This window comes from Condylura cristata, unplaced genomic scaffold (assembly GCF_000260355.1).
Source record: "Condylura cristata isolate star-nosed mole 26May11 unplaced genomic scaffold, ConCri1.0 scaffold00004, whole genome shotgun sequence".
Classification (NCBI taxonomy): domain Eukaryota; kingdom Metazoa; phylum Chordata; class Mammalia; order Eulipotyphla; family Talpidae; genus Condylura; species Condylura cristata.
In genome coordinates this window covers 14,326,586-14,337,397 of record NW_004567105.1, presented here as the reverse complement: position 1 = coordinate 14,337,397, position 10,812 = coordinate 14,326,586, and the positions used below count along the sequence as shown (strand labels likewise).

The following is a 10,812-nucleotide window of genomic DNA, read 5'->3' as shown; positions in this document are numbered from 1 at the left end:
AGGGAAGCTCCGTGTTAAGCAGTTTGAGGAACCTCCAAACAGTTTTGTACTAGTTTGCATTCCCACCAGCAGTGCAGGAGAGTTCCTTTTTCTCCACATCCTCACCAACATTAAAAATGTTTAAATGTATTTTTTAATGTTAATAAATCCAAATTTAAAGAAAAGCCTTCAATTTAACATTTATAGTGGACCTAATATGTAGATCCTAAGGATATAAAAATGATCTGCTCATAAAGACCTGGTAATGTAATTGGGTTAAGTACAAAGTCTCCTGCTCTGATGTTTCTTTCTTTAATATGAATCAGTTCATTTGTGATTGGCAAATTGGGGAGTGATAAGAATATAATGAGGAAATTTTATTGGTTCATGTATTAGCAACCAAAAGTGAGTGCAAGAACACAGCTGGAGGCAGCAACCTACCTGTCAGTGTCTGGTGAACATGTGTTTCCTTCCTTTTAACTGGATTTGGCTATGTGCTCTGTGTTAGGAATTACTTATTTTGTGATTATTCCCCACTTTACAGCATTTTGTCCTTATATATGTGTGTGTGTGCTTATATATATGTGTGTCCATATATATAAATATATATATATGGAAATGCCATATATGACAAAGGAAATTGCAGATCTGTGACAAAAAATTATGGAGTGATTAATAAAATGTATTGTGACAAAAATTATGGAGTGATTAATAAAATGTATTGTGACATTTGGTTATTCATATAAAAATGAGTATGTGTCCCCCTAGCCCATGCTATTAAAAAGTCAGTTCCTTATAGAGTAAAATTTGAAATGTAAAGGGCAAAGCTTGGACATTATAAGGTGTACAACTTCAAAATAGAGAAATTATGAAAATATTATGTAATACACTGCTTATAAAAATTGATTGGTAAATTCGAGGGCATTATTAGGTTAGTAAATTTGCATGTATCAAAAAGAATTATTTTAGTTCTAACAAGTATTTTTTTCTCTAGAGAAGCATGCCATAGGGATATTGTGAATTTGCAAGTGGAGATGATTAAACAGTTTCATATGCAATTGGTATGTATGACAAATCATATTATAAATGAGTATGAAAAGTCCAATAAAGAGTGATATGTTTTCACTTGCTTTTAGCTAGTTGTTAAGATAAAATATAACAGGTAGTTTTGGAAATGTAGTAAATAAAACAGAGTTTAGCTAGTCATCCTTCGTTATAATCTGTAATAGCTAAGTCTTCCTTTCATAGTCTTTTTTTTTTAAAGATTTATTTATTTATTCATACAGAACTGGGGTACAGGCCAGAGATGCGGAGGGTGAGAGGATTCACCAGGAACAGAGTGGGGAGCAGAACAGGCAGATTGACGAAGTACACTGCTGAGGGGAGCAGCGGGCGGGTCAGGAGAGGTCTGCCACGCCATGTGGATCTCGTCCAGGGCAGGCGGGAATCGAACTCATGTGGAAGTGGCTTAAGCTTCTTAGTGCAGTGCTTTAACCCACTGTGCCACCAGGAGGGCCTCATAGTCTTTTTTTTATATCCATTAAAAAAGCAAAAAAAATTGCAATATGCAAATATAAGTTTCCCGAATATATAAACTTCATCTGTGTTCTTTCATCAGTGTTAATAAAATAGTAAGGTACAATTAATATTCAGCTAGTTGAGAAATTATGAGAGAAATGATAGCTGAAGATAAGTAAAACAACTTGCCAAATAAATGTGAAATACCAGTAATTTAGAAAGCATTTTTCCCCTTTTCTAGAATGAAATGCATTCTTTGCTGGAAAGATACTCAGTGAACGAAGGCTTAGTGGCTGAAATTGAAAGACTCCGAGAAGAAAATAAAAGACTGCGAGCCCACTTTTGAAGTCCATGAATACCTTGATGTTTTGCAATTTGGGACATTTCTGGCTACACAGAACTACATGGAATCAGTACTGTTTTTATGACTTCACCTCAGCAAAAATTTTTTTCATGTAAAAGGGTAATGGGGTTTTACACCAACTACAATTTCATCTTCTTTTTCAAAAACATATTTTTGTATTAAAAATTATACAGGGTCATCTGTCTGATGGGAAAGTCAACAGGATCTTTATTTTCTGAAAGCTTTAGTTAAATACACTAAGTGCCCTTTTTCATAAGAAATTGTGCAAAGGTTACATGTGTTTTTTAATCACTTTTTAAAACAGATATATTTTGATTAACAATTGCCCTCTAATTTTTTTTTTAATGTTTAAGGATTAAAGAGTTTGATATATCTTCTATTTTTATGGACAAAGTAGTTTTTAAATGGCAGTTGGTGTTTCTAAGTGATGGACTCATAAAACACAGTTTGGTTAGTATTTTGTTAACTTGATGAGGTCAAGTATGACTATTATTTATTACGTGTACATTTGATAAAACAAATTTTGAATTGCACAGATTACATTTATATGTTTGCATTTATGCGATACTTCAGACAAATCTCTACTCTTAGTTGGCATATAGCCAGAGCTGCATATGTGCTGATTATCTCATGAATTAATAACATGTAAAATTATACTGCAATATTTCAATGTGATTCAACTTATAATTGATGAAAACTTCACATTAGATATCAAATATTAACAGTATTTTTGCCTCCCAAAGGCGGTATGGATTATTTTGTTTTATACTTTGTATCATTAATCTTCTCTCATTCTCTGTGCACTGTAATATTTTTATATTATTGACTTCATTGTAAAATTTAGAGAAGTCAAATATCAAAACATTTATACCTGTTTGGAAGTAGATGGATGTGTACATCTCTCCATTGTGTTTTAACGATGTACAACTAGGAAGATTACTGGCCTTTTATTTTCTTGTAGTCTCTTGTCCCAAAGATTTAAACTATGTACTTTATGTACAGCACTCCTGCCCAATTTTGACTCTGAGTTGAAAGTATTTACTAAAACAAGAAATCTAGCTAGCTTACTAATATTATGGTTTTCCAAAGCGATGGAAAGTATTAAGGATATATTTAATATGTGTAAATATACTAATAATTACTTCAAAAAATAAAAACAAAAACACTACTTTTTTCCACTGTGGCTCAGAGAATACATTTTTGTGGAAGCATAAAGGGATGCTGATGTGATCTTTTTTTCTGACAGATTATGAAAGCACTATTATGACTTGTAACAAGTTTCCTTATGTATCATCACACAGGTTTAGAAAACAAGTGTGTTTTGCCTACATGTTATATTTAAATTCATTGATATTTTCCTATTGCCTTTTTAAAAATAAATGCACATAAAGTGTATTAAAAGAGGTGGGATAAATAAAAGTTTTTGTAATTTTATGTGTATAGATGAAACATGTTTGTAATGAAATTTAAAGTAAGTAAAAAAATAAACTTTAATAGAGTAATAATGAGAAGCCTGAAATTAAACTTTTACCTTTGGGCAAATGGAGTAACAGGAATTGGATTTACTACACCAAGGCACATTATCAAATTCCTTAAGGCAGTGACGAGGAAAACTCTTAAAACAACTGAAGTCAAAAGACAGGAACAAAGATAATTGTGTCAGAAATAATGGAGCAACATCTTTTAAAGCAATGGGGAAAAAAACCTCTTGGAATTCTATACCCAGCAAAATATCTTTCAAAAATGAAAGTTTCCCAGACCTAGAAAGACTGAAACAATTCATTACTAGGAGACTTGTTGCTAGAAAATGTGTAAAAAGAGTATTTCATCAGAAGGGAAGAAGTGCTACATAGAAATCTGCTTCTATGAGTATTAAAAAATGGTAAATATGGGAACAAATGTATGACTTTTTAAATTTTTTTGATTTCTCCTTAAAGGATAAATATTTAAAAATACAGTTAGCTATTGTGTGATTAACTTGTAAAGTGAACTATCTGGAAATACCAAAATAAGAGGAGGGAAATAAAATATAGTGCTCCAGTGTTCTTATACTAACAGTTTCTTTACCTGAAGCTACGCTGTTGCAAGTTAGGAATGTATACCAAAAAAAAAAAAAAAAAAAAGACTGATAAAATGTAGTATTAAAAATATATCCGGGAAAAGAAGGCAAGCAAAAAATAGATGGGGCAAATATAAAACCAACTCTCAAATGATAGATTTAATAATTCCAATATTTACATTAAGTGGAGCTTGTCAGATCCTCTTTTTATCTGATGTACTAAATCCACTTCAAATACAAAGATAATATATTAAAATCACATGCAAGTGAACTGAATGCAAGTGAAAACAAATGTTGATATTTGTAGGCATCAGATAACGCAGCACAAGCAGGGAAACTAATTATTTCAGATAAGCCATAGTCAAGTACGCCTGTCTCAAAGACACAACATTAAGAAGTAAGGGATGCTCAGTTGTGTTGCAGCTCTGGATCCAAATTCAGGTTATGCTGTGACTCAGCAGAATGCAACCCATCTATTTTGAACAACTTGCATTTTTAAAAAGCTTCCTTTGTTCCCCAGTCCCTTCATTACTGCCCAAAACCCACTGTCAAGGAGACTGACTTGAGAACCTTACCAGGTGACCTGCAATCAACTTTCTTCCCCAAAGTCAGGTAACAGCAGACCCACTTTTGTCAAAGCACAGCTTAGTCCAGCCCCATGTACCTCAGATCAATGAGCAGAAATGCTTTTCAATGTATGTTACTTTGCTTTTCCTTTTTTCCAGGGAGTGCATACACTCCCTCTGGGGTTGCTGATAAACTAGACTCACCTATATACCAATGACTGTGGTTTATAACTTCACCATACCTTACTCAGATTTTTATAAGGGTTTCCCTTATCTGTTACATACACCTCTACTAGAACTGACCTGACCCAAAGACAAATCTCAGTGTCCATGGAAAGGCCATGGTCTTAGGATTGGTATCCTAGTCCTTGAAGATTTGTCTCCTGTTACTTCACACAGACTGCGCCTCAAATTGCTATCTCAGGTTCTAGAGAATGTTGTGTCATTGCATGGTTCTGGGCCATCACTTTAATTTTTCTCCAGCAAATGCCTACTACAGAGCCGCCAGGACATTTCTCATATCACTCCCTTTGGGGTATTTTTACCATGACCTGAAAGTAATCTTGCTCTCCTCTATATGTTTCCAAACATTAATTTCCTACTTCTTACTTCCTGTATAACTCTTAAAGTGGGATGACTTGTCTCCAGCTCTCTCTGACTGCTGGGTATAGCAGCTTGTGAAGTCTCTGTTGATGCAATGTTTAGCATGATGCTTTGACCTTTATAGAGGTTCAATATCTTTGCTAATTTTGCTAGTTGCTGCATATTGAATACATGTAGAGGTGGTTATAAATTATTAATTCCCAAAATAGTGTGGGTGATATTTGCAATAAACTGGAAATTTGATTATAGTCCTGCCTTCTCATATTTCAAATAATAACATTTGTAGTTGTAGAATAAATTTATGAACAGGAAAAATGACTCTTGGATGAAGATAGTTGACATGCCCTTGATGTAGATTTTGTGGGCCCTTTTCGAGTGAAATCTGACAACCAACTCACTTAAAATTAAAATGTCAAAAATCAATTATGCTTCATTTTGCATTCAGACAAATTGAACTTTTCAAAATTTATTTGAAACAAATCTTATGTCAAAAGACACCTACTCTATTATTTGAATTCCAGTGAAATGAGAAAACATTTTCTCATTTTTAAGAAGATCATACACACTAAATCTTTATCTGCCAAAACTAGACTGAAGACTAGCTGGATGTCTAAATATTGCTGTAGTTATTGAACACTTGAAATAATTCAGTTGACTTTGGCAAAGAACAAGCTTGTCTAAATTTGATAGGAGGGAAATGTTGGAATATAGTCCATAGAAGGAGCCCATGCAGCTGAGTCTAATTTCAACCAATGTATAGGGGAATATTTGTCTGTGTTCCAGAATGAGGGGCATGGCTTTCTCTGCCCCTAAGGCTCTTACTAGAAGGTATGTAAACTTTTATATTTGGCCACTATTTTTATCTCTGTTAGGTAAATATACATCACATTTGATTTTGTAAGTTTGAAAGAGGAACAGCATCTCGAGTGTGGAAGTGAGGTGATTTTGATTTGGAAGATATGCAAGATTTGGAAGGTTGACTTTGTCAGGGTTTCTCTTAAGATGAGAAGAGTATTAGAAAATATTCATAGGTATTATCCCCTAGCCTGGGCAACTACAGAAGATTCCAGTCCACCAACCTGTGCTTCAGTGGACATGTTCCAACTGACAGGGTTCACTTTTTCTCCTTTGTCTGCATATTTTTTCAATGATTGATCAAATAGTAATCACCTATGTTCTAAGCAGTGTGGAGCATAGTTGGAGAACACACTCATTGGCAGAAAAGGCAGACATATGGACTGAATAACCATGGGCTAAGTATTGGGGGTAGTTAGACACACAGGATGTCATGGAGGCAACACACAGGCATTCACTGCAACCTGATGAGGTAGAGAAGTATGAACGATGCTTCCAGAGTTTACAGAAAATTAAACAGGTGAAATGTCTGAGGTAAAGATTAAAGATGATTAGAAATAGGGCCCTCTTTGGTGGCACAGCGGGTTAAAGCACTGCACTAAGAAGCTTAGGCCAATTCCGCATGAGTTCGATGCCTGCCTCCCCCGGAGGAGATGGCCTGTCAGACCTCTCCTGACTCACCCGCTGCTCCCCTCAGCAGTGTACTTCGTCGATCCGCCTGTTCTGCTCCCCACTCTGTTCCTGGTGAATCTTCTCACCCTCCTCATCTCTGGCCTATACCCCAGTTCTGTATGAATAAATAAATAAATCTTAAAAAAAAAAAGATGATAAAAACATGATTAGAAATATACCAGGTGAAGAGGGAGGAACAATGTCCCTGTCAGGAGACTGGAGATACCTTGCACAGGGTTGCAAGGGCGAGGTACTGAGGGCAGGATATGGATTGCAGAGGTGAACCAGGTCAGATTGCCAAAAGCCTTCAGTGTATGCCAAGAAACTAGGTCTTTTCAGGATAAAGAATTCTAATGAGTGATATGGCATGAACAAATTTAGGATGATTCTTATCACAGTAAATAGTTTTGAGAAGAATTAGAGCAGGGTCAGTGATACTGTCTGTCTGGATTGCAATAGCAAACAATATACCAAGACTTGTGACTTGGAAACCACAGAAATGTATTTTCACCATTCTCAAGACGAGGCGCTCCAAGGTGCTGGAGTAGTTGGTGTCTTCCAAATGTCCTCTTCCTTATTGATGGTTCTTTTTTCACTGTCTATATGTGGTGGAAGGGCTCTAGGACCCCTTTGAGCCTCATAGTGATACTGATCCCATTCTTGAAGGCTAATCACCTTCAGTGCCCCGCCCCCCCCTCCTATTACCTTCATAATGAGGAATGTGATTTCAATGCATGAAATTTGGGAGAACACAAAATTTCTAACCATACAGATGTCATCTAGGGACATTTCAATCATACAGGTAAAAGGCACGGAAGATCTGAGTCATCAAAATATTGGAGAACTGTTTAGAAGGTGGTCTTGAGCAAAGATGGTGGATTTTTGTAAATGCATCTAGAAAATGTGTTCAGTAATTATCTCAGTATTTTCAAAGTTTCAAACATTAAATATACCAAAAAAAAGTTTCTGATATTGTATCTTCCCCTTTATTATTTATTGATATGAGTTGCAATTTATTTTTTAATACAAACCTACTAGTCCATTCTATATGGTCAGGGAGCGGGAGGCTTACTCTTCATTTGCTATTGCATTTTTCCTCTCTGTATTTTACTTTAAAGTTTAAATTCAACTATTTTAGACCCTTCGTTATAACCAATGTGGTTTCTAATTATCTTTGTGGTGGTTATATAAGGAATATTTTAATTTCTTAACAAAATTATGTTGAATTAAATGATATATATTTCTGTGGCCTAGATTATTAGTTAGATAAATAATGATGTTATAAAGTTATATTTTATACCATATGTTTGTTATGCTACTTCTGAATTTATTTTATAATCAAGATGAACAGTTTTTATGCCTATTTTATATAACTGGAAGCATAATATTTTCATTTTAAATTATTATAGAAGCTCTGAATACCTACTTTGCTTTTATTATATGTAAATTGACCATATCAGTCATTGCAATGACTTATTTGCTACTGGGTCATCAATTCTCTATTATAAAATTATTCATATGGGAAGATACTGGCTCAGATCGCAGAGACAAGGAATGCATTGCCGTGAGAGAGGCGGTGGACTGTTTTATGTGCTGTTATGTGTTGTGTAGAAAATGTGCTCTACCATTTGTTTCTTTATTGTTGTGTTTTGAACCTCAAAGCTGCTATGTTTCTGCATCTGTTTTCCTCTTCATCTGAGAGAAACTGGTTCATTAAAAATGTCAAAGAACTGCTAAGAACAAGTCTAACTAACAATAACAAACCGAACCAGCAAAAACAGGGGGATTTACATATCCTGTTGTAGAATTGAGCATGTCAGGTCAAAACATTCCATTGTCATTTCCTATTCTTGTGAGTTGGCTGGAAATGCATTTAAATGTTGTTCTAACCACTGTATTTTGTCAGTTGTCCCTTTAGACATTTAAACCATTTTGGCAAAAATGTTAAAAACACATGATAACAGCAACAAAATCTTCACTTGCTCAGAGTAAAGCATTTCTATTTCTATTTCTGCATAACAAATGACCACAAACTGAGCTACTTCAAACAACACATTTATTATCACAGTTTGCCTGGGTCAGGGGTCTGACAGGGACCAGAGCATCCTTTTCTCAGGCTCTCACAGGGTGTTCACCAGGCTGCATTCTCCTCTGGAGAAGGGTTCCTTGCCAAGGTCATTCAGTTGTTGGCAAGATTAATTTCCTTGTGGCTTCCTGAGTGAGGTCCCAGCTTTTCGGGCTACCTGCCATTCTGGTTGATGTTGCCAGCGTGGCTGGTTACCTCATCTTCCCCACAAGTGGGGTTTCTTGCTTCAGAGAGCATTTGAGAGATTTCACCTGTGGAATTCAGTCCCTTTTTTCCCCCAATCTGAACATCTGAATAATCCCTCTTCTAATTTGTCAAAACTATCTAATTTAGGGCCTTTAATGACATGGGCAAAATTCCTTTACCTTCATCATATCGTTTTGGTTCAAAGTAAGCTGTGGGTTTTACCTACTTCAAAGGTAAGGTGTTATACAAGGTGAACACTATGGATGCATTAGGGTCGTGCTAGAATCATTCCATCAGAGAGCTTTATTTTCCAATACATTTGTCATATTAATGTTTTATTCAAAAGTCTTATATACACACACACACACATATATAATATATATACATTGTATATTATATAACATATAATATATACGTATAATACATATAAAAAATATATATATATTAGTGTGAGGGAATGGAACAGTTGCTAAAGATTGTGGATGTCAGTTGTATCCAAAATACAATGGCATAGGCTTTTAGTCTGGATACTTTTACCTTCACTCACACCCTCTCTCCAGGTCCTCTGTGTCAGACAAGTGGGTCACTTGCCACCCCAAATAAGTCACCCTCTTTCATTGTACAAAGCATGCTTGGTCCTGAAAACTTTTCCTTTACACTCTCACCCTCACTAACATTACATGTTTGCAGTGGAGCTTAGATGTCTTTCCTGGGAAGAGCTAGCTACTCTTTCTCTGTTCCTGTGATCACTTTTAGAAATATTTTTCATATCAACTTTTATCTGGGGCTATATTTATTTCTAGATGTGTTTCATTGCTTTGTATCAGGAATCGTAGCTGACTCTTTTCTGTATCTCTGTTCTTGTATCTCCAGTATAGAGCCTGCCCTGCAGTAAGTACTTCATAAATTAAGCTTGAATGAATGAAAATGGGCTAGCGTAATAATAATAACTACAGAGAAACAGAGTAGAAGGAAAACAAAGCCTAAACAGAATACAGTGACATAAATTTTTACAGGGTTTTAACAGGATGTCTGCATTGCCTTGTAATCACCATTAGAATTCATTTGCCTTCATCACCATAGAGTTGATCCCTGTTAACCAATTCATCTACCTTCTGCCTCCTCCTCTCTGGTTACCACTAACTCGGTCCTATAGTCTAAAAGTGTGCTTTTAGTTTATTCAGTTCATGCTTTGTTTTGTTTGTTCTTTATATGTCATATATGAGTGAAATAATATGATGTTTGTCTTCCGTTGTGACATTTCACTGAGCATCATACCCTCCAACTCCATTCAGGTTGTTGCAAATGCAGGATTTCTACCTTTTAAAAAAATATATAGCTGAGGGGCCTCCCTGGTGGTGCAAAGGGTTAAGCTGCAGCATTGTGAAGCTATCTGAAGCCACTGCAGTGCTAGTTCAATCCCTGGCCAGGGTGCAGACCCACTTGGCAAAGCAGATCTCTCCTGTCTCCTCTAGCAGTATATTTCAGTAGATTTGCCTGTTTTGCTCCCCACTCTGTCTCTGATAAATCTTCTTACCTCACAGTCCCATAACGCTGCCCCCAGTTCTTACATGCATCAATAAATAAATCTTTAAAAATATCTATAGCTGAGCAGTGTTCCGTTGTGTAAGTATACACAGCTTCTTGACCCACCTGTCAGTGGGTACTTTTGTTTCCACCTCTTGGTTCTTGTGAATAATGCTGCCATGACTTAGGGGAGCATATATCTTTTGAATTAATGTTTTCTTTTTCTCCAGATAGGTACCGTCATCGTTGGTATTATTTTACTTTTCATAGAAGATTTTCTATAGTGGTTAAGAATATAAATTCTGGGCCCTCCCTGGTGGCGCAGTGGGTTAAAGCACAGCACTAAGAAGCTAAAGCCACTTCCGCATGAGTTCGATCCCCACCTGCCCTGGAAGAG

At 35.8% G+C, this 10,812-nt stretch overlaps 1 protein-coding gene across 3 annotated transcripts in view; it reads left to right on the top strand.

Moving 5' to 3' along the window:
• Positions 1–3,291, top strand: part of NEDD1 (neural precursor cell expressed, developmentally down-regulated 1) — a 33,720-nt gene extending 30,429 nt beyond the window's left edge. For 2 of the 3 annotated variants that reach the window (XM_004675790.2, XM_012735026.1), the window contains exons 14-15: positions 974–1,040; positions 1,739–3,291. In XM_004675790.2, the coding sequence (XP_004675847.1) occupies positions 974–1,040; positions 1,739–1,843 (172 nt within the window). In that variant the 3' untranslated portion in view covers positions 1,844–3,291. The remainder of the gene's footprint in view (positions 1–973; positions 1,041–1,738) is intronic. The other variant, XM_012735027.1, reaches the window with a different exon arrangement.
• The last annotated feature ends 7,521 nt before the right edge of the window (positions 3,292–10,812 follow it).